This window comes from Myotis lucifugus, unplaced genomic scaffold (genome assembly GCF_000147115.1).
Source record: "Myotis lucifugus unplaced genomic scaffold, Myoluc2.0 scaffold_6, whole genome shotgun sequence".
Lineage (NCBI taxonomy): Eukaryota > Metazoa > Chordata > Mammalia > Chiroptera > Vespertilionidae > Myotis > Myotis lucifugus.
In genome coordinates, this window is record NW_005871054.1 from 14,539,713 (window position 1) to 14,563,488 (window position 23,776).

General features: G+C 38.9%; 2 protein-coding genes across 10 annotated transcripts in view; one reads left to right on the forward strand and one right to left on the reverse strand.

Annotated features, from left to right (window-relative positions):
• The window catches only part of PREPL (prolyl endopeptidase like), a 53,580-nt gene that overhangs the window by 15,919 nt on the left and 13,885 nt on the right, over positions 1–23,776 (forward strand). For 5 of the 7 annotated variants that reach the window (XM_006083399.3, XM_023747232.1, XM_006083400.3 and 2 more), the window contains 9 exons: positions 2,068–2,284; positions 2,838–3,023; positions 6,536–6,733; positions 8,512–8,687; positions 9,852–10,068; positions 12,849–12,998; positions 13,386–13,509; positions 14,334–14,407; positions 14,746–15,290. In XM_006083399.3, the coding sequence (XP_006083461.1) occupies positions 2,068–2,284; positions 2,838–3,023; positions 6,536–6,733; positions 8,512–8,687; positions 9,852–10,068; positions 12,849–12,998; positions 13,386–13,509; positions 14,334–14,407; positions 14,746–14,835 (1,432 nt within the window). In that variant the 3' untranslated portion in view covers positions 14,836–15,290. Of the gene's footprint in view, positions 1–2,067; positions 2,285–2,837; positions 3,024–6,535; positions 6,734–8,511; positions 8,688–9,851; positions 10,069–12,848; positions 12,999–13,385; positions 13,510–14,333; positions 14,408–14,745; positions 15,291–23,776 lie in introns of those variants that run through there. The other 2 variants (XR_002827139.1, XM_023747250.1) reach the window with 2 other exon arrangements.
• SLC3A1 (solute carrier family 3 member 1) overlaps positions 15,616–23,776 on the reverse strand; it is a 69,807-nt gene continuing 61,646 nt past the window's right edge. For all 3 annotated transcript variants that reach the window (XM_023747263.1, XM_023747258.1, XM_014447676.2), the window contains 3 exons: positions 21,777–21,944; positions 19,982–20,098; positions 15,616–16,280 (listed from right to left, as the gene is read on the reverse strand). In XM_023747263.1, the coding sequence (XP_023603031.1) occupies positions 15,840–16,280; positions 19,982–20,098; positions 21,777–21,944 (726 nt within the window). In that variant the 3' untranslated portion in view covers positions 15,616–15,839. The remainder of the gene's footprint in view (positions 16,281–19,981; positions 20,099–21,776; positions 21,945–23,776) is intronic.

Below are 23,776 nucleotides of genomic sequence, written 5' to 3' on the forward strand. Positions count from 1 at the left end.
TAAAGGAGTTCATCACCACCAAACCAGTCTTATATGAAATGCTGAAAGGTATTCTTTAAGAAGAGGAAGAAGAAAAAGGTAAAGATAAAAATTATGAACAGCAAATACATATCTATCAACAAGTGAATCTAAAAATCAAGTGAATAAAAAATCTGATGAACAGAGTAAACTGGTGAATATAATAGAACCAGGGGCATAGAAAGGGAGTGGACTGACAATTCTTGGGGGGAAACGGTTGTGAGGGTGCAGGAAGAGACTGGACAAAAATCGTATACCTATGGATGAGGACAGTGGGAGGGGTATGGGCAGAGGGTGGGGTGGGAACTGGGTGGAGGAGAGCTATGGGGGGAAAAAAGAGGAACAACTATAATAATCTGAACAATAAAGATTTAATGAAAAAAAAATAAAGACTATGTAACTAATTTTGGGGGAGATATTGATATTATGTGACATAAAAAAATGCAGAATCCTGCCATGGCTGGTATGGCTCAGTTGGTGTGTCATTCCATAACGCTGAAAGATTTTATGTTGATCCCTGATCTAGGTGCATACGGGAGGCAACTGACCGATTCTCTCTCCCACTCTCTCTCTCCCGTCCCTTTACCTTCTCTCTAAAATTAATAAGCATGTCTGCAGGTGAGGATTTTTTTAAAAAAGCAGAATCTTTAATTGCATGTATACTTTAATTCCATCTATTTAAAGACATGAATGAAATACAAATAAACCTTAAAAGAAAAATTAAAATAATTACATTAATTTTTTTAAATGTGCTAGGTTAGTGGAATTGTGAGGAATTTTCTTCCCAACTATTGATCTGTTTTGTTGTAAAAACTAGGAGAGCCCTAACTGGTTCGGCTCAGTGGATAGAGCGTCGACCTGTGGACTGAAAGGTCCCAGGTTCGATTCTGGTCAAGGGCATGTACCTTGGTTGCGGGCACATCCCCAGGAGGAGGTGTGCAGGAGGCAGCTGATCGATGTTTCTCTCTCATCGGTGTTTCTAACTCTCTATCCCTCTCCCTTCCTCTCTGTAAAAAATCAATAAAATACATTTAAAAAAAAAAACTAGGAGAAAAGGAAATTCAACATGTGTACAGAGGAAAAACAAAGTAACTGTGTCCCTTTCTAAACTATACTAATAAAAGGGTAATATGCTAATTAGACTGGATAGACTGGACGTCTTCCAGACGTCATTCTGGACGTCCTTCCTGACAAAGCCGGGTCCTGGGCAGCACTGCCTGGGGTCCCGAGTGCCTGCCCTGGCAAAGCCGCCCAGGATCCTGGGTGCCTGTGGCTGGCTCAGGCGAAGCCAGCTCGGGTCCCGGTTGCCTCCGGAGGGAAGGCTGGGTCCCAGGTGCGGGCACCAAGGCAGAGTGGTTAGGGGCGATCAGGCAGGCAGGCGAGCAGTTAGCAGCCAGTGGTCCCGGATTGCAAGAGGGATGTCCCCCGGGGGGTCCTGGATTGAGAGAGGGTGCAGGCCAGGCTCAGGGACACACACACACACCGTGCACGAATTTTGTGCACTGGGCCTTTAGTAATTACATATTCCTCTAGGAAGTTTATTTCTTCTTCTGAGCAAAAAGCCCTATAATCTGTTAATGAGATTGAGAGTGAGATGATGTCTGTACTTTACCTTGAAATATGTTCAGAAACAGATGGATAGATGATACATAGATATGTGATGTTGATATGTATATATATATTTATATGTACATATCAAAATGTTAATGATTAAATCTCAGTGGTGGGTATATGGGTATTTACCGTACATTTCTTTCAAGTTTTCTGCATGTTTGAAAAATGTTCATAATAAAATGTTAGAGAAAAATTATTTTTAATGTTTTTAGAGGCAATGAGAAAAATAATAGCAGAATTTTAGTTTACAAGCAGAATTCACTAAGCAGTTGTTTTTATTTTCTATCTGCATTTTAATTAATATATATACTGACCACCTGTAAGATACTGTCATTAACAAGGTAGCATGCACTTGAAATTTATTGGATTTTCATATCTTTTTCTCTCCCTCTCTCTCTCTCTTCTCTCTCCCCGTGTATGTGTGTGTGTGTGTAGCTATTTTGTTTTCCTTTATCTTACAAAAGACAGTCGTTTCCTCACCATAAATATCATGAACAAGACCACTTCTGAAGTGTGGTTGATAGATGGCCTAAGTCCTTGGGATCCACCTGTACTTATCCAGAAGCGAATACATGGGGTCCTTTACTACGTTGAACACAGAGATGATGAACTATACATTCTCACTAATGTTGGCGAGCCTACAGAATTCAAGGTGATACTCTATTTCTTAGCTCCATTTGGCTGTTAAGAAGTGTCACACTTCCATCAGCAACAGTTCTTGCTCTAAGAGTTCATTGTTTCATAGGCTTTTGGTAAAGTGTAGAAATTGATGCTACCATCCTGGGTTTAGTCAGAATTGTTCCTAAAAAAGGATAGTAAATGAAGCATACTCTATCCTGATTATATCAATTATCAAAGGCAAACCTAGTAGCTTAAAAGAACAAAGTTTTATAAATTCATGATTTTGTGAGTTAGCAATTTGGATTGTTCTCAGCTAAGCTGTTCTGTCAGAGTCAGCGAGGCTCACTGGTGCTTCCACAGTCAGCTGGGTGTCAGTACCCTCACTCAAGTGTCCATTGGTTGGCTATCAACTAAGCACCAGGCCTCATTCAGTGGTGATGGTCACGCTTCAGCCCTGATGCAGTTAGCTCTCCATAAAACAGTGAAGAATAGTATGTCTAATTTCAGTGGTTTCATCTATGGCTTTGGATTTTGTAGATACCATGTTCTGTTACCTAGATCTCTTCTAACTTTGTTCCACACAGCTAATGAGAACAGCAGCTGATACACCTGCTATCATGAATTGGGACTTATTTTTCACAATGAAGAGAAATACCAAAGTTGTAGACTTGGACATGTTTAAGGATCACTGTGTTCTCTTCCTGAAGCACAGCAATCTGCTTTATGTTAATGTGATTGGTCTGGCTGATGACTCAGTTCGGTCTCTAAAGGTATGTTTAATTATCAAAAGACAGTAGTGTTAATCAAAATACATGCAGTTTAGCTTCACCAGAACATCAAATTTTTAATAATAGCAATGTACTTTTTCTTAAAAGAATTAATTTCAGTGACATTTAGCATACTAGGTCTTTGTCAAATTTAGGAGGTAGGTCTCTTTCTATATATCACATATTTCTCCAGCTTTAAATATAGTAATAGCTCAGGCCAACTGGGCAGCTAGTGCCTAACCACTGCCTGCTGCTCCATCCCACACACCCAGTAGGGATAGGGCCCACAGTGTTTGTGCCATTGCGTGCTTGCATCTGCATCATCTCTCTGCCATGTCTCTCACCAGGGCATGAGGAAAAGTGAACTTTGGTTTCTTTCAAGAAGGGGGTGGCAGTGGTCTCCACTACAGCAGCTGTGATGCTGGCATATGTCCCTGGCAGGCTGACCCACTGGTATTGCCTGTGGCTGCCAGGAAAGATAATCTGCCTCCACAAGTGAACTTACAATGGCACCCTTATTGCCCACTTTTAAAGCAGCATTAACATGTGAGTTAAGATACCAGACACTGAAGGGAAGAGGAGAGGCCTGCATTTTGCTTATATGGAAGGAGTTGTGGAGCCAGTTGACCAGCAAGCATAGACCACTTATACCTCCCTAACTGCAGTGTTGTCGCAATTTCTGTTAAAATGCAATTCCTGGAAATTCACCAGGTGTTTATTGAACTTCTATGCGCAAAGTGCTGTATGGGGCACTCGAGTGGAAAGACAGCAGAACAAAATATCTGGCCTTAAGGAGAATAGAGTTAATCATGAGCTTCAACTAACACAAAGAAGAGGTAGAAGGTGGTTTAAATAAGTGGTGTCAAGAATGAAGGAGATATAAAGTCACTATTAGGATACACAGTTATAGTTGTTGTAGGCAAGATCCAAAGAGGATAGACAGGAATTTGATGGGTAGGAAGGGAAATGGTATTCTAGGATGAGGACATCTATCACATGAAGCACTAAGCGGGAGTAGCTCAGAAAATGTTCAGGAAACTGCTAGTAATTCTGTTTTATTTGATGTTCTTTGATTGTCACAGTAATGAATTTATGCATAAATTATGAAGAGGGAGAACATGTGAAATTTGGGGGTAGGAGAGTGATTTGAGGAGTGAGCTATACTTCATGAGATTATCTGGCAGCCACGTTAGGACACACTGAAGCAGCAGGAGATAAAGGGCAGGGAGATTAGTTTTGAGATTGTTATAGTAATATAAAATAAGAAATTACCAGGGCCTAAAACAACCAAAGTTTCCTAGCAGCCTCATAAAATCAGATTATCAAATGTAATATCTGGTGTCTTAGAGGACTATATAGTTGTCCTAAAACACAAATGGTGATTTTACTTTAGCAAATTTTTATTGGTTTCATCCACTAGATTCAAAGTGTGTCCTCTTACTTGCTAATTGATGCCTAATTCAGATATCTTTAACTGGGAAACTTATGGCAGTCTATGTGAATACAGATGGGAGAAAATACATAATTTCTAGCAGTGCATTTATTACACAGTTCTGTTAAGAAAATTAGGAATGTCTTGAGTTTACTGTTATAGTAAGATTTGACTTTCACGTAAATATGACCTTTTATAGTTTTTGTAAGTATTTCTATTTTCCATGGTTTTACCTTCCATTAGAATAAGCATCATGTCTTTAGTTTATTCTATATCCTCTACTTTATTCCCTAACCCTCCCAACCTCTAGGACCTAGTATGCCATGTGTAATGTTCTGAGTCATTATCACATGGAATCAGATACTATATTATATGCCAGGTGCTACTTAAAGAGAATTTCGCAGATCAGAGCCTTTTCACAAACTGCATTACACTGATTGATATGCATGGGCAGCACCATATACAAAGGACAAAAACCTTTGGGCCAGTTTTCTTTCAGCATTTAAGATATAATTATTCTTGGATGCTGTCCACTAATACACATGGTTGATACTGCGGGCTTATCCAAATGGGAAAGGTGGCTTAAGATATTCTTGAGATCATTAATACCTTCCTTCTCCATCAGCTGGACAGACTTTAAAAAGTCTATAGCCTTGGAACAGTTGTTATTATAATTAAAACTCTAACTTTGATCCATTAGTTTAAGAAATACACCCAAAGGACTTTTTGCTTTATTGGAACCACTTGGTGTAAAACTAGAACAGCTTAATACATGGATCACAGAGAAACTTCTAAAGTCACCAAAGGGCAGAACGACGTGTGCCTCTGGGCCGAGGACCCTTGTCCCCTCAGCCTGAGGCCTGGTTGCAAGGTTAGCAGTGGTGCTTGTTTGTTTCCTTCCCACTAAGGTCTCAGTTTGCTCACTGCATTCATGCGACCAGATTTCCCAACTTTGATGATTACACTTTTCTTTCTGGTTATGGCTTGCATTTAGATATATTGTCCTTGAAAATAATCCTCAACCTGAGCAGAATGATCGGGAACTCTTGTAAAGAAATATTGCAAATGTATGTCCTTATTAGTTTCAGGAAAATAGATTCTTTGGATTAATTACAAGAAATTTGCTCGGTAAACATAAGCTCTTTGGCCGTAGTTTCTACAAGTTAAATGGTGCACTCTCTATGCACACATCCCCCACTTACCCTTTCTGAATAGTGCCCACCAGTGACTTTGCTGTGCCAAGACCTCTGATTTTCTAAGGAATTTGCTCTTTCTACAATTACTCAGGAAAAGAAAGGCAATTTTCTTTTAATGCTCTGACTCCTGGTACCATTTCTAAGACACTGTCAGCCTGCTTACCAGAGTTCTTTAAAAGGTGTAAGAAGGATGTTAGTGGAAGGCTTGAAGCAGGACCCTGCTGCTCTGAGAGAATAAATTTTGATTCCTTTCCTTTTTTTCTTAAAGTTAAGAATCTTAATCATAATAGCTCTGAGTCTTTCAGAGTGAATGTGCAGGAAAGGTTTTGTTCTGCACAATGGTTAGCCTAGGAGCTAAAGTTAGAAACAAATTGTAAATGCTTTAGTGCTGCTGCGCCATTTTGTAGCCCTGGAATAATAACTGTCATCACCGTGGCTATCGAGGCAGCAGAGTGTGGGCTGGTGGGTAAATTATTAAAAATACATGTCTGAGATTTCATGTTCTATGAGGACAGAGATCTTGAAGATGTTGCTTGGTTCTGAATTACTATTTGATTTGCTCTTATTAATCCTTTTGCTGTTATTTTATTGCCCAAGTTTATGCCCCAAAATAAACTTTTTATTACAGAGTTCATGTAAATCCAGAATCATGATAAACCATTTTCCTATCATTTTTCCTTATTTTATTGATCATTGGTATAGAGTTGTGTTTGTTTTTTACTTGAAATGTATTCTGTTGTGCTAAAGTAATCCTTAAATGAAGCATTATGTGATAATGGATAGAAGTAAAACTGATGTTCACATTATCTTCTTTGAAGCAGACCCAGAAATTTAATTAATATACCTAGCGTCCAGATAAAGAGTAAAAATAACTTTTATTTCTTTAGCTCCCTCCTTGGGCCTGTGGATTCATAATGGATACAAATTCAGACCCAAAGAACTGTCCCTTTCAGCTTTGCTCTCCAATACGTCCCCCAAAATATTACACATACAAGTTTGCAGAAGGCAAACTGTTTGAGGAAACTGGACATGAAGACCCAATCACAAAGACTAGTCGTGTTTTACGTCTAGAAGCCAAAAGCAAGGTAAGTCTTTGTAATCTCCACTGTCAGCCCCCATTTACTGCAAGCCTACTATTTGCCAAGTATTGTGCAGTTGCTGGGTATACAGTTTTGTAAAGTGGATCTCAGACTTCAGTAAGACCCAAATGAGTTTAGTGGGTAAATGGATTTTTCTTTAATTTTAAGACTCATATTTATTTTAACATGGATTAGAAATTTTATGACTAGCACATCAAGCCCTTCATTTCAACGAATGCAAAAAATAGAATGTATGAAGTTTAAGTGACTACTTTTCAGTCATTCCTGTACCTCTTAGGAAAAAAATCACTATTAACCATTTAGTATATCACCTTCCAGATTTCCTTTTTATTTATTTATTTTTTTGCCAACAAAACATGTATGTTTAGGCTTTGTTTTGTTTTACAAGTATGGCACTTATACCAGCCTGTCAAAATGTAATTATTATACCCCTAATGGAAGCTAAGTTCTTGGAGAGCCAAGGGGCTCTTGAAGAAGGGAGCACCTGCTGAGTGGGCTGCTCTAGCTCTGCAGGCATTGTGCCCTGCTGATGGGCTCTGGGCCTAGCCCGTCACAGGGCTTGCTCCCATCCTGACCTCTTCCTTTTCCTAACTTTCCAGCCAGCAAGTATTCCTCAGCTTGTTTACTGAAGTTGAGGAGTAACCTATAGCATTTTATAAGAATGAGTCATACTGAGAAGTGAAAATTCAGTTCCACTATCGTAACAAGTTGCATCTAGAATAATGAGAGGAAGTGCCCCAAAGTGAAGTTTTCTAATGAGAAAAAAAATAGGGAGAGTGGCTTGGTTATATTCTTTTCCTTCCTTAAACTAGTGCTATTTCATTAGTTTCTGTAGGCAGGGTGAGAACCAACTTTCTCCCACCTTTGTATTGTGAAAGAAAGATAAGAAATCATCCAAATTATCTTCATTTTATCTGTCCAGAGAGTGCTTAGTTTTAATCAATTGGTATTGATTAATGTGAACTAAATTGGGGAGTAGTTACTTGTCCTAAAAGTAATTTCTGTGTTAAAATTCACAAGCCCTGACCGGTTTGGCTCAGTGGATAGAGCATCAGTCTGCGAACAGAAGGGTCCCGGGTTCAATTCTGGTCAAGGGCACGTACCTCAGTTGCAAGTTTGATCCCTGGCCCTAGTCGGGGCGCTCGATGTACACATCCATGTTTCTCTCTGTGTCCTCCTCCCTTCCACTATCTCTAAAAATCAATGGAAAAATATCCTTGGTGAGGATTAACAAACCAAAAAAAAAAAAAAATATATATATATATATATATATATAATCTTTTCAATTTTTAAAATTAAAATAAAAATTTTATTTGTGTTTGAGGATTCTGTCTGTAAAGGATAGAAAATTGAGCTGTTAAAACTTATTTTGTTTGTCTATTTATAAATATTTAAAGATGAGTAGTGCCAGTATGTAGGCCTAGGTACAGGAAGAATGCTATGCTAGTATGTTTAATCTTAATAGGTACTTGGGGAAAAAATTTACAGTAGTGCTGAGTAGTGAAGAACTCTTTAGAATCACTTTATTATCAGGAAAAGCCATTTAATAAAGTATATTCAAGTCATAGTCTTACTGCTCTTTTTTAGTTAATACTATGGGTCAGCCAAGTAGCTGAAAGTAAGTATTGAGATAGAGTTTAGAGACCATAACTCTTTGTCTTAATTAAAGTTTCTGCTCAGCGTCTATAAGCAGGACATAAAATAGGGGATAAAACTGTTTGAAAATACTCTTGTTTACATGGATAATAAATCTTCATTTCCAGGATGGAAGGTCAGTGCCAATGACTATCTTCCACAAAACGGATTCTGAGGACTTGCAGAAAAAACCTCTCCTGGTCCATGTGTATGGAGCTTACGGCATGGACTTGAAAATGAATTTCAGGCCTGAAAGGAGGGCGTTGGTGGACGATGGATGGATATTAGCATATTGCCATGTGCGGTGAGTCTGCATATTTATCCTGGCATATGAGTGCGCGAGCACTGTGACAGATGCCCAAAATAACAGTACATCACGAGCAAAACTTTGTTTTTTCATTTGTATTGAATTTATGTATTCCTACACCTATGCTGGTGGAACTTGATTTGGTAACATTAGTTGATCCAAAAAGCAAAAGGGGTACATTTTTTAGGATATTGTACCAGACTTTTAGGATTTTTAGAATACCATCAGCCTCTTTACTTATTTGGTAACATTATTATTTCCATTTAATTCCCCCGAGTTTAGGTTTTTCTAAAATAGCCTCTTAAGCTGAACTCCTTTTTTCCACTCTAATTTCCATTTTATTTTAGCTGTTTTCAAGACACAAATATTGTGTTTCTGCTTAAAATCCTTCACTACCTCCCCATCTCCATAATAAAGTCCAGATTTCTCAGTATAGTATTTAACATCCTGATGATCTCTTATCTCTGTAAGGGCGTCGGTTATCACTCCCCACACATGTCCTGTGCTCCCGCCATACACACTCCTCCACAGCCAGCCTTGCTTGTCCTGTCAGGCAACAAGCTGCTTCCCTCGGTGCCCTGGCTCCGCGGTGTCCTGATGTCTCCCTTTCTTTGCCCTCTGGGAACTTATATTTTTCCTTTAAGACTCAGCTTATGTATTATCTCCATGTTAAGCATTTGTGTTCCTGACACATGGATGTTCTTTCTTCTGCTTCTGTGGCACCTTAAATACATGTGTGTAATAGCAGCAACCGGATTTCTTGGTAGCTGTTTTCTTTCCCCACAAAATGAAGATCTTCTCTGGGGCAGGGGATTTTTGCGTATTTATGTTCTAAGGCTGCATTTAGCACAATGTCTGGTACATAGTAGGCAGGCACTCGAACATGTCTGTTGATTGTCTACTTCAGGGGTTAGCAAACTTTTTCTCTAAAGAGCTAAATAGTAAACATTGTAGGCTTTGCGGCCACATGTGGCTCTGCTGCATATTCCTGGTTGGGTTTTTTCCTCCCAACCTTTGAAAATGTGAAAACACCTCTTAGCTCGAGGGCCATACAAAAACAGGCCTCCGGGTAGATTTGACCCATAAGATAGTTTGCTGACCCCGACCTATATTATTAATTTTTTTTTTCTCCACTAAAACCTTTTTGCCCTTTAATTTCAGGGGTGGTGGTGAGTTAGGCCTTCAGTGGCACGCTGATGGCCGTCTAACTAAAAAACTCAATGGCCTTGCTGACTTAGAGGCTTGCATTAAGACGCTTCATGACCAAGGCTTTTCTCAGCCGAGTCTAACAACCCTGACTGCTTTCAGTGCTGGAGGGGTGCTTGTGGGAGCGTTGTGTAACTCTAATCCAGAGCTCCTGAGAGCTGTGACTATGGAGGTGAGTACACGCTGTCTCTGATTGTTTACAGAATGGGGGGCCATGAAGCCATAGGCTGCCCTGAGAAAAAATTCTGGTTTACCAGAGCATATGAGTGTAACAAAGCTTTTTAATTTTAAACAAAGAATTGTCGCTCTGAGTGAACTTCTAAAGTTATTTTAATCCAACTACTCGCCCTTTACTTTTCCCTGACAGTGTTCTTTATTAAGTTTTAAGGATTTTCACTGAAGGATATTAATAGCTATCCCCCCCTTCTTTTTTTTTTTTTTTTTTGGTGAGAACATTTAGAATTGGTGGAAGAGACAAAGCATATAAGACTCATCAGTTCTGGGAAGTAAGGCAGAGTGCACTGGGACTCAAGTGCACCAAGTGTTTTACTCTATTGCCCATCAACCTTTTAGTCCTGGATTTAGGGGCTCTCTGGTTTTAGATACTCTGTTTTTAATGGTCTTTAGGGGTAGTTTTTCTATACTTCAATTGAAATACCTTATTCTGAAAATGCTTGATAGTCTTTTCCTTATGTCCAAAATTATGAAGTTATAGCAGCTCATTTCTCCTGTTTCTTGGTTAGATGCTCTAGAAAATAAAATTATTGGGATAAGCAGAGTAAATTATTTTTAAGTTTTTTATTTTGAGGGTGTGGGGTGTACGCTGTGGGTTTGTATTAAGTAAATAAGTGTTAAATAATTCTGAACTGTACATCTATTTTTAAAATAGAAATACTATGTGTAGGGGAAGAAAATCCTATCACAAAGATAATAATGGAAAAATTATTTACACTATAAAGAAAATTCAACCTTTGACTTTTAGAAATTACTTTGACTTTTACAAATTAGGAAGGAAATCAGAAATGTATGTGTAAGGATTTTTAGCCCACATTGCTTATAATAGTGAAGAATTGAAATCTTCAATTCTTCCAACAATACAGTATATATGTATCCAACAATACTAGTAGTATCTGTATGAGTCAGTTCTTAATCTGAAGCACCAGAACCATAGTGCTTCATTAGAAGCACTAGTTCTTAATTAGAAACACATAACTACTTTAAGCAGAAAAAGGATTTATTGAAGTGTATTGGGTGAGGGTGGGTATAGAACCAGTCTTAGAGGCTGCACAACCAGAAGCATGTCCAAAATATACCATTAACCTATCCCATGAAGCAATCACTACCACCACAACTGGGCAGCCGTCACTTCACACTGCTAGTGTTGCTCTTAGAAACTTGATATAGCTGTGGCAGTTTTGCCAGAATAAATTCTCTGTGGTCCCTACTTCTCTGAGTCACTAACTTCCCATTCAGAATTTGGAGCACATTGTGTCTGATTGGTAGACTGAAGTCATGTGGCTACTCCTGCGCTACAGGGAAAGCTGGGAAAGGAACTACCTAGCATTTAGTACCTCTGTCTCACAAGGTTTGGGATACTCTAACTGCAGAAAAGGAGTTCAGGTGCTAGGCAGCCAAATAGAATTCCATTTGCCCACTATACGTGGTAAATGTTAATGCAAGAGAAAGCTGAAAAGCATGTTAACAAGACCATAAGGTTAAGTGAAAAAAGCTACCATTTTATTAAATGTTTTAACACTGTGTAAGCCAATGAGTGATTTTCTCTTCTTTCAAAATGGATATTTGCCAGATTTTCTTCAATTTGCATTTATCTTTTATTTTTATGTAAAATGTCCAACTGGTGAAGGAAAATTTATTCATGTATTGCTAAGTTTTTATTTTTTATTTTTTATTTTTTATTGTGGTAAAATAACAAAATTTACCTCTTCACCATTTGTTTTGTTAATCCCGAAGATATTTTTTCCCATTGATTTTCAGAGAGAGTGGAAGGGAGGGGGAGAGAGAAAAACATTGAGGTGAGAGAGACACATTGATTGGTTTCCTACCACACCCACCCCAACTGGGGCAGGGATCAAGCCTGCAACCAAGGTACATGCCCTTGACTGAATCAAACCTGTGATGCTCTAACCACTGAGCAATTGGCCAGGGCACCTCTTCACCATTCTTAAGCGTTACAGTTAAGCATTACAGTTAAGTAGTATTGAGTACATTCACACTATTGTGCAACCAATTTCCCAGAACTCTTCATCATGCAAAATTGAAATTCTATACCCATTAAGTAGCAACTCTTCAGTTCCCTCTTCCCCCAGCCCCTGGGAACCACCATTTTACTCTGTCTCTGTGATTTTGACTAAGGTACCTCCCAGAAATGGGGTCTTTTTATAACTGGTTTATTTCACTTAGATAATGTCCTCAAGATCCATTTGTGTTGTGGCATGTGTCAGAATTTCCTTCTTTAATAGCTAGCTATCCTAATGGATGTCAAGTGGTAACATTTATTCTTTTACATAAAAGTGTGTGTGTGTGTGTGTGTGTGTGTGTGTGTGTGTGTGTATGACCAAAGGGACAAAATTTGTGAAATCCTATATAATAAAAGGCTAATATGCAAATTGTCCCCTCAACCTGGAGTTCGACCAGGGGGCAGGGCTGGCTGAACCCCACCTTTGCATGAATTTGTGCACCGGGCCTCTAGTTAGAATATAAGCCCTTTGTTTTTATATAAATGTCACTTAAGGAGTCTGAACACCTTAAAAGCCAGTTATAAAGCCAAGGTGCTGGGTAAGGACTGAGGCATGCATGTGGCTCCTGGGTTCTACATGGCTTCCTGAGCTCTGTTCTCTCATGTCAACATGTATGTTCATAATGTATATTTCCCTGTAACTCATTTTACCAACTTGTTAGTCGAAGTTTAAGTCCCTTTGGCTTTTTTTTTAGGCACCTTTCTTGGATGTTCTCAACACCATGATGGATACTACACTTCCTCTGACATTAGAAGAATTAGAAGAATGGGGGAATCCTTCATCTGATGAAAAACACAAGAACTACATAAAACGTTACTGCCCCTATCAAAATATTAAACCTCAGGTAGTGAAAGACAGTTATGATATTACTATCCGCAGTGACAGAGTGAAAATGATCAAAAGGATACTTACCTGATCTGAGCTCAGGCCGGAATTCAGTAGACCTTTAGGTTGTTTCTACTTATAATACCCCGACACCTTTCAGCACCGTCGTTGCTCATATTCCATGCTGGCTTCAATAGGGTCGTGGTCTCTCTGGTTAAGCAGATACTATTCCAGATGACGAGTAGTCTAGTACTCTAATGCTATAGATCTCTCAAGAGTACCAAGTAAAGGGGAAAAATGTAGCATGTAGGGGGAAAAATTAGAAGTAATTATTTTTCATAATCTGTAAGGTAGAAAGAGACCATAAGGAACAATATACATTCTTTGTACATCCATTTTCTTGCAGCATTATCCTTCAGTTCACATCACAGCTTATGAAAACGATGAACGGGTACCTCTGAAAGGAATTGTAAACTACACTGAGAAACTCAAGGAAGCCGTTACGGAGCACGCTAAGGACAGTGGTGAAGGTAGGGGGCCACCGCAAAGCAGGAACATAGCTAAGCAGACTATTACCTTTAGCAAACCTCTCAGAGGAATGCATTTCATGTACAGACCAAATCTCCAACCTATGATTTGGGACAAATTATTGTTTTTCCTATGTTGACTACTAATTGAAGCACACATTACAACTATAACCACCTCGCCTTTTGTCCAAGGACAATATTAAAACAAGTTAGGCAAGGTAAAATAAGTTACACAAAAAAAGTAAATTTAAATATCAAATATAAATTGGAGATGGACTATCATACAGCCATCCATTCATTTAATACAATATTAACTGAGCCATTACTCTTGGGAACCTAAAACAGGTTCTGAAGTTTCTGCTCTGGAGCCTCAGTGCCCAAACTAACGGCTTTAATTTTCTCTAGATCTTTGTATTTTATTAAACAAGTGCTCTTACCTTTTTTCTTGCCATTACATCCCAGACCTTCAGAGCCGGGTGGGAGGAACCCTCATTCATGTTTCCAGACGGTTGCCCTGTGCCCAGCTCCGTCTCCCTCTCAACACTGCTGCAGTGGGTGTTTCTGGGTCTAAGACTCTCTCAGCTTCACAGGGCCAGTGGCTTCCTCCTCGTCACAGCCTTCCCCCTGTGGCCCTGCAGCCTCTCCCATCAGCTTCCTCAGCCACTGGTCCTACTCCTGCTGGCCCCTCCCAGCTCTGTTGGAAGGGATGGTCAGGCCTTTTTCCTTCACTATCACTTTCATAGATTACTTAGAAAAGGGGGGAGGGGCAGAAATGGGCTTCAGTTGGCCAAAAACTTTCTAATTGTTTCATATGCTAACTCTTTCAGGCTATCAGGCCCCCAATATTATTTTAGACATTCAGCCTGGAGGCAATCATGTGATTGAGGATTCTCACAAAAAGGTATGTTGTCCAGCCCTCAGTTGACAGGTCCTCAGGCAGAGAAGTGGTGTGCTCCACATTTCGGTGGTTGGGGCGGCGTGGGCCACATTCAGGTCTGTGACTGAGACCAGGAGGGTGAGGAAGAACACTGAGTCCATCAGGGGAGCAGGCTCTCTCTAGTGCTTGTGAGCTCTGTTCACGTAATTGAACCGTAATCGCTGGCAGCCTTCTGCCTCTGTCCCAAGTAAAAGTGTCCCTGCCATAAATTGCTGGCTTCGGGGTTCGGTGAAGATGGACAGAGTTGAACACGGGAGTTTTACTACCACGGCCTTCCATCTAATCTTTTGTGTCTCTTTTAGATTACAGCCCAGATTAAATTCCTGTATGAGGAACTCGGACTTGACAGCACCGGCGTTTTCGAGACTCTTAAGAAATATGTAAAATTCTGAAATTCTGTGGAAATTGAAAACACATGGAAACATTTCCTAGTTTTATTTGCAGTTAGGTTAGCAAAAGTGAGTTTTTTTAAGTAAATGAATAGTTTATTAAAATTTGCTTCTCTATCCTAATTTTGTTTAGTGTATATCTCACTTACCCTGTTCTCTCCTCGGTGTATATGCCCCTTACCTAGGAAAATAGATTTCTAATCTCACTCTTCAGGATGTGGAGTGGGGGTGAGGAAGGGTTGGAGGCGGCAGAACGCCGCCCTCTCTCCATCAAAACAGCTTTGTGTTTGTCTGTTTTACTAAAATTTTCTTTGAACAGTTTACAAATCAAGGTCCTGCCTCTTTGCTAGTGAACATTTTTAGACACTTTAGTGGTAAGTCATGCTCTAGTTTCTGTGCCTGTATTTTGTGGAATGAGAACATTCTTCACATTAAAATGCATTAGATCTTTCTAATAATCTGGAGTCCTGAGGTGTTCTGATGATCTCTATTGATGCTATGTCAAGAAGTTAAAAGTGCCAAAACCGGTTTGGCTCAGTGGATAGAGCGTCGGCCTGCGGACTGAAAGGTCCCAGGTTCGATTCCGGTCAAGGGCATGTACCTGGGTTGCGGGCACATCCCCAGTAGGAGGTGTGCAGGAGGCAGCTGATCGATGTTTCTCTCTCATCGATGTTTCTAACTCTCTATCTCTCTCCCTTCCTCTCTGTAAAAAAATCAATAAAATATATTAAAAAAAAAATAAAATACCCACAAAAAAAAAAAAAAAAAAACTATTGATGCTATGTCAAGAAGTTAAAAGTTCCTGCATGTGATCATTTTATTTTAAACATTATTCTTTAAAAAACATTTGAGAACCTTTCCTAAAGCAGTTACATTCAAGCTGCAGAAATATCTAAGAATTAATGACTGTCTGTAAAGTTTTCCCAGCAGTTTGCTGTACACGAAGTTACCGCAAACGCTGAAAGTAGAACGCAAAGCCAGTGTCTTCACCTCTTCTGCAGAGGTGTCTAACACAGGCTGTGCAGGATGTTTAACACACTGGAGTAGCACGCCCGACTGGAAACAAAACATCTGTCTCTGACATCTGCTTGCTGATGCAGGAAAGTCTTTGTGTTGTATTCAAAGATGAGTCCTTCTCCCTTGTCCAGTGCAATGGCTTGTGTATCAACTTCACTTCCTTTCTTGGTGGAATTGGTACTTAACCTTATTTTCACTTTTGTGGGAATATTTGAAATAATTTCCTTTAGATTTAGCAGTGATGATTCTCCAAAATTCAGAACCACGAGGAAGACTCTGTCTATGCCATTCATTTCTCTTGTGTACACGACAAAGTGGCTGTCTGTCCTCAAATAGCAAAACCAGCCCCTGCTGAGGAGCAGCTCATTGGCATGCAGCAAACTTAATTCTTGATATAACGTTAATGCTGATCTGGGCTGAGCCTTTTGGACCTATTTAAAAAAAAAAAAAGTATTAAGATAAATGTTTGATTCTGATTTTTTAAAAATATCTTTAGTATCAAATAAGAAATTTCCCCAAAAATCTTGCTTCAGTTTGCCCCTTAAAATAATTACCATATTGTAAGTAATAATAAGTGGATATGAGTAGTTTATTTACTGATAGAAATTGCAAATGCAGGGTTTCACCTTGTTGCAGTATATACTCCATCTTGGCCAGAGTTGAAGTAGAGATCAGATTGGACTCCACTTTAGGAATCCCAAAACAATGCCCATGTCAAAGTTAATGGATACTTAACTTGCCTAAATAAAAGTCCCTTCATTCTCTATTGTAACTGGCAGAAAAGCAGCCATGATGGCCATGGACTCAGAACTGCTGGTGAATTCTCTGTTCCATTTCATAGAATTATGGGTAGATTTGCCATAATTTCTGCAGACATGTATTTCATGCATAGCTAATGAACAGAAAGTTGCAAAGAAGGATGCAAAGAAAATGCTGCCTAAAATAAAAATCAGTATTTTTTTAACCATAAAACATACATAATTTAATGTATTTATTTTTCCTTTAACATTTCAAGCATCTTCTGTTATATAATTCCATTAATGTCATTTTAAAGGCAAAAAACTATTCTATTGAATGGTTATACCATACTTAACCATTCCCCTTCATTTCAGCATTCAAGTTTCTAATATTATTTCTATATTCATGGTGTCCCCCCCACACCCCCAGATTTGGGTCATTTAGGATATAAATATAAGAGAATTACTATGTCAAAGAGTATGGACACTTGATACATAATGCCAAATCTTTCTTTATCAGAGCTGTTGCCAAATCAGTGATAATGTCCATTTCATTATACCCCTGCCAGCCATGTTGACAGGTGGTTTTGGTGATTGTTGTTTGGGCAGGTGCCTAATGTATAGTCTTTAATGAATATCTAATGGATGTTTAAAATACATTTATTCTGTTTACCAGGTACAACAGTATTTATGGTACATGTATATGCTATATGTATATGACCTGTCAAATTACTATTAACATTTTCTATAGCCTTAGATAATGCATGAGAAAGCATAGTTCAGTGCCACTTGCATAGGAAGTGCCCAATAGTGTTAACTATTCTTTTTGTCTACTTGATTGACCACTTACTAGAAGTATGTTGAAGTATCTCTCTGTAATTGTGGATTTGTCAGTTTCTCTGCTTTTCTCACAGTACTTACTTGTTTTATATATTTTGACATTATTGTAGATGCATAGATTCATGATTTGTAGTGGAATGTTCTTTTATCTGTTTTTTAAAATTTGCCTTTATCTCAATGCTTTTCATATTGAATTCTATTTTGTCTGCTATTAAATATTTCACACCTGCTTTTGGTAACTTTACTTTTTTAAATAGGAAATGCATGTATACAGTATAAAACTCAATTATAAGAGTATATGAATATATAAAATAAAAAGGTTTTCTTCAACACCATCCCCTAGCTTCCCAGTCCCTCTCTCAGAGATAGACACTGTTGCTATTTACATATTCTTTCATTTTATGTATCATGAAATAAGCCGTTCTGTGCCTATGCAAACATATTATAGACATACTTTTTCCTTCTTACATAAATAGTGGCATGTTACCATTCTGTACTTTTTTTATTACTCAGTACATGTTAGAGGTGGTCTCATATCAACACAACATAGAATCTCCCTCATTCTTTTTTAAAGTTGCAAATTAGTCTATTGTGCAGAATTAACGATAAATGATCCAGCTGATTGTCTATTGATACATTTAAATCATTTCCAAAGTCTTCTGCTATTAAAAACAATGGTTCAGTAGGGATCCTTGACTCTTTGTTGTGTACAAATATTCCTAGATACAGATATCTACAAATGAAATTATTTGGTCAAAAGGTATTATGCATTTTTTCTTTTGATAGCTATAGCCGGGAGGCAAGCTTTCTTTTTGTTAACATTTGTTCTCGATGTCTGTATTTTCTTTTTTGTTGTTAAACCTCACGTGAGGATATTTCTCTATTAATTTTTAGAGAGAGTGGAAGGGAGGGGGAGAGACAGAGAGAAACATCGATTGGTTCCCTCCCACATGCCCCTGACCAAGTCTGGGGATCAAGCGTGCAACCGAGGTATGTGCCCTTGACTGGAATCAAAGCCATGATACTTCAGTCCACAGGTCGACACTTTATTCAAAAAGCCAAACCGGCTAGGGCCAGTATATTTAGTTCTGTGTCCTTTGGTTTAGCCATGTCTTATGTCAGATTTTGTCTTTAGATTGCTCTAATATAAGAGTTTTTATCTTTTACTAGAGGCCCGATGCACGAAATGCATGCAAGGGGCTCAGCCCTTGCAGCCCCAACCGGCCTTCACAACCTCGGCCAGCCCCAGCCAGCCCTTGCAGCCCTGGCTTCATCTAGAACAGGGGTGGGCAAACTTTTTGACTCGAGGGCCACAATGGGTTCTTAAACTGGACCGGAGGGCCGGAACAAAAGCATGGATGGAGTGTTTGTGTGAACTAATATAAATTCAAAGTAAACATCATTACATAAAAGGGTACGGTCTTTTTTTTTTTAGTTTTATTCATTTCAAACGGGCCGGATCCGTAGTTTGCCCACGGCTGATCTAGAAGGTCGTCCAGATGGTCATTCCGCCGTTTGGTCGATTTGCATATTAGGGTTTTATTATATAGGATATTTGTGGTTACCATATGCTGAGACATAATCCTGTAGCCTAATTTTCTCTTTAACTTAGACTTTTTTATTTTCTTCCTTTTTGGCTTTTTATTGGATCAATTGGTTATCTTTATGACATTTTTTCCCTTCTAACATTCTTTGAAATTATACAGTTATATCTATAGTTACCGTTAAGATTGTAATAGCCATTTAAAAATACAATGTTTTATATCTTTTCTATATCTGTGCTGTCCGGTATGGTAGCCACTAGCTACTCAGCACTTGAAATGTTGCCAGCATGACACAGGAACTGGGTTTTTTATTTTATTTAATACAGTATTTAGGAAATGTGTTTGCTGAACTTGGCAAATTTGATCACCATTGTTGGCAAAAACCAAATGGTGTGCTAGAACAGCTCCTGTCTGTCAGTGGTGGTTCCTGTCTTCAGTTTCTGCAGGTACACGGGCTTCTCTCCAGCCCACATTACAACTCCTTCCTGCTTTTCCTTCCTTTTGAGGGGAGGAAAGAGGGAAGGATAGCTAGGCTTGCTGATAGACCTTCATAAAATTTCCTTAATATCTCAAAGCTCTTGGACTTTCCAATGAAGAGTTGTATATTCTGTGTAATAGTTCAAATGGTACACTTTGTACCAGTTTGTATTTTAACAAAAACATGACTTGAAAGCTGTAGGAGAAGTCTATGTGATTGATTTGAAATGTATCAGCCCCTGATTGGTGTAGCCAGTTGGTTGAGCATCCGCTTGTGCACCAACAGGTTGTGGGTTCAATTACTGGTCAGGGTACATGCCCAGGTTGTGGGCTTGATCCCAAGTAGGGGGTGTACAGAAGCAGCCAATCCATGTTTCAATTTCTCACATCGAAGTTTTCCTCTTCCTTCCTCTCTCAAAATCAATTTTTAAAAGTTTTAAAAATAAATAGCAGTTAAGGTTTTAGTATATGTTATTAGCATAGAAACTCATTTCCTGTTTCTGGAATCAGCATAAAATTTTCATTGATACTTACAGCAACATTTACAGTGTAGTAATCTGTACTGGTAGGTAACCAGGTGTGATTGCCTTCAGAAAAACCAGCATTTGAGCTATTGTCCCACTGCATTGGTGACTTTGAGAGAAGGGTATCCTATGTCAAAAGACCATAAAGAGAAAATAGTGGTCAGGTTAATTAAATGAAATATAATTTGGCCATTATTTACTTCATAATTGCTTAATTTCCTATACTTGAATTCATTAACATTCAATGCACAAACAGTCTCACACTTTAAATTGGGAAACAGTTCATGGCATCTTGAGTTTGAATAGACTATACTAACAGAACTTTCATACATGTTTACACTCTGCTGCTTTTTCCAAAAATTGAGTAATGGAGAATTTCAAAATGTGTTATTACCAACTCATTCTGTGATACAGTGCTGATATGGTGAATTCATGTATGCAGCCATGTGCAAGTGAGTCTAAATTCTACCCTCTCTATCCAGCCTGGTTATTGCACTTAGGAGCTGAAGTAGAAAGTTTCCGCTAGGGAAATTGGATCTGATACAATTGAAAGGTAATCATACAAATTACAGGTTCAAGATTATTCATTTACCCAGAACACAAGGAGAGCCATAGCCTCAGACGAAAGCAAAATAAAAACCACCCTGCCCAGCCAGTGTGGTTCAATGGTTGAGCGTCAACCCATGCATCAAGAGGTCACCAGTTCAGTTCCTGGTCAGGGCACATGCCCTGGTTGCTCAGCTCGATCCCTAGTAGGGGGTGTGCAGACAGCAACCGATTGATGTTTCTATCCCTTCTCCTTCCCTTCTTTCTAAAATCAATAAAGCCATATTTTAAAAAAATAAATAATAAAAACCACCCAAGTCTGAGGTTGTGCGCTTTTGTTAAACTAACAGGAAGAGCCCAGTTGGTGTTGCTCAGTGGTTAAGCATCGACCTATGAACCAGGAAGTCAGAGTACAATTCCCAGTCAGGTCAGGGTTGTGGGCTCCATCCCCAGTAGGGACTGTGCAGGAGGCAGCCAATCAATGATTGTCTCATCATTGATATTTCTTTCTCTTGCTCTCTCTGAAATCAAAAACAATTTTTTTAAAATGTCAGGAAGAATCTTGTGCTATGGTCAAGTGAGATCTAGCAGTATAGACAAGCACTATAATTAAACTTTCCTAGACATGTAGAGGGTAATGAATAATAGTCCAAACTCAAAACTGGTTCTCAAATTTTAGTGTGCCTAAGAATTAGCTGGGCCCTGGCCAGGTAGCTCAGTTGATTAGAGGGTCATCCTGGTACACCAACATTGCTGGTTTAATCCCTGGTCAGGGCACATACAAGAACAAATCAATGTCTCTCTCAAATCAACCAATACATACAGATTCCTGGGCTCTACACAAGAAATTCAGTTGTTCAGTTGTGTCATATATATATATATATATATATATATATATATATATATATATATATATATGTTATATATAAAATATATATATATATTTCAGAGGAAGGGAGAGGGGGAGAGAGAAACAATGATGAGAGAGAATCATTGATCAGCTGCCTCCTGCATGCCGCCTCCTGGGGATTGAGCCCGCATGTGCCCTGACTAAGAATCAAACCATGACCTCCTGGTACATAGGCCAATTGTGTGTCTCATTTTTAACAAGCTCCCCAGTCTGGAAAGCTAAGAATTCTCACTGTCTCAGAGTAAGAAAGAAAAAAGAATTTTCAGCTGTGAAATAGAAATAGTAAATTATCTGATTTGGCAAAAAATGCGTATATGGTATGGAGCATGGTTAAATTATATTAACTTACGACATTATAGCTTTCGTTGAGATTTGTGGCTAAAATGTTTCCCATTCCTATTTCTTCCCCATAGTAAGTGATGGGAGTTCCAGGAAGTGTGAACACGAGCATGTTCATGATGTTAACATATTCTTTCCCCAGACGAGAAGTCAGCCGGGCATTGTCCGGTCCACCGATCTAAAAGGCATATATTTCTAAGAACACAACTCTATACACAGTTTTCCAGATTTACCATTTCACAAAAAGTTTACCAGGCGAAAGACAAGGTTGTTACCATGGATCCTTGGTATCAGCAAACCTGGATTTCAATCCCAACCCTGCTACTTGCTGCTTAACTGACCAGTTCACCATCTTGGCCATTATGATCAACAAAATAATTTACTTCACAGTGATATTGCGAATCTGCTAAGATTCAGGAGGGTGCACATTAGTATTTTTGCACATTTGGATAAGAAATATTGACATGAAAAGAAAATGCTTCCCATAGAAAGCAGGACAGGGAAAGAACAGGTGGAAGGGACAAGGGCGGGACAAGAACTTCTGTGACTTGAAGTATTCAAAACTAATTTTAAATTAAAAGAAATTTACATAGCCATGTGAAAATTTTTTGTAAAGTTTTCTATTTTTACATGTCATATTTCTATGTGAAATGCTCCAATTACATATGTAACATCTAGTCCTTATTCAAGAGTTCCTTTAAATCAGTGATTCCCAAAGTGGGCGCTACCGCCCCCTGGTGGGCGCTGCAGCGATCCAGGGGGGGGCGGTGATGGCCACAGGTGCATTTGTTTTCACTTTTTTTGTATCACCTTTCTATTCTGAGTTCAATAAATAGTTTCATAATTTCAAACTTCAATGTTTCTAATTTACACCTTTCTTTACTATATTTTACAAAAAAGGTAGGAACATTAATACATATATCTTTCTGTTTAATTGCTATTAAAATTTTTAAAAAATTAATTTCCAGGGGGCGCTGAGTAATATTTTTTCTGGAAAGGGGGCAGTAGGCCAAATAAGTTTGGGAACCACTGCTTTAAATCACCTAACAACTCTCCCATATACCATAACTCACAATGAAATGGGCCCTAGAAGCTACATCATAAATTCAAGTCAGGGAATGAGGCAGAACCAGCCTCTGAACTTGAGTCTGAGAATAGGAACTTAGTTGCTACAATTCAAGAAAAGGGAAGTTGCTTTTTTCCTTCAGATGTACTAAAATTATCTTTACAATGATCTTTTATAGGCCACTATAAAGTATATTTCTACTTTTAAGGATAGAAAATTAGGTCAAATTTTGCCTCCGTTTATTCTTTTCTTTACCTTAAGAGTATCTGACAAGAAACTGATTTTCAAGCCTAGAGCACTTTCTTTTTTAGAACTTTTCTACAAATAGTTCACAGCAGTGGACAGAGAACAGGGCCTCCCACAGGCGGAGAGGTCCCAGACACCTATGGTACCTGAGACTCAGTATATGAAAAAACAAGTGCTCAAACTACATTGTGCAATCTGTGATTTGGGGGCACTTCTGGAATGGTGCAGTAAGGACCTCCAAAAATTACATAAAAGGAGAACTGGCAAATCTACTTTCTCAGAACTCAGGTAATTAAAGGCTTGCAAAAATCCAAGAAAAACAGCTAGATCTCGGATCGGTAAGCTTTGTGTCATTTTAACTTGCCCCAATTTCATGCCCCTCTCCTCAGATCTATGATCGCCTTGAAAACCAACAGACTTGTAACTACAGTATCGGTGGTGGAATAGGTTAAGCGTTTGCCGGAAGCTTCACCTCTAGAAGAATGGTCACTGACCTCTCTAGCAGCTGGGACTTTTTTCCTTTATCTGATCATCTTCAGAGCTGATTCTGCAAATAGCCCCTTCCCCAGGGCATTTGCCAAAAACAACCAGTAGCTGTTGTTTAGCATTACACCTGCCAGGGGTGGTGGTACCAGCTGGGGCTGACCAGAGACTGGCCGAGAAACTTAAAAGGCTGGTGAATGAGATGTCCATAGGGG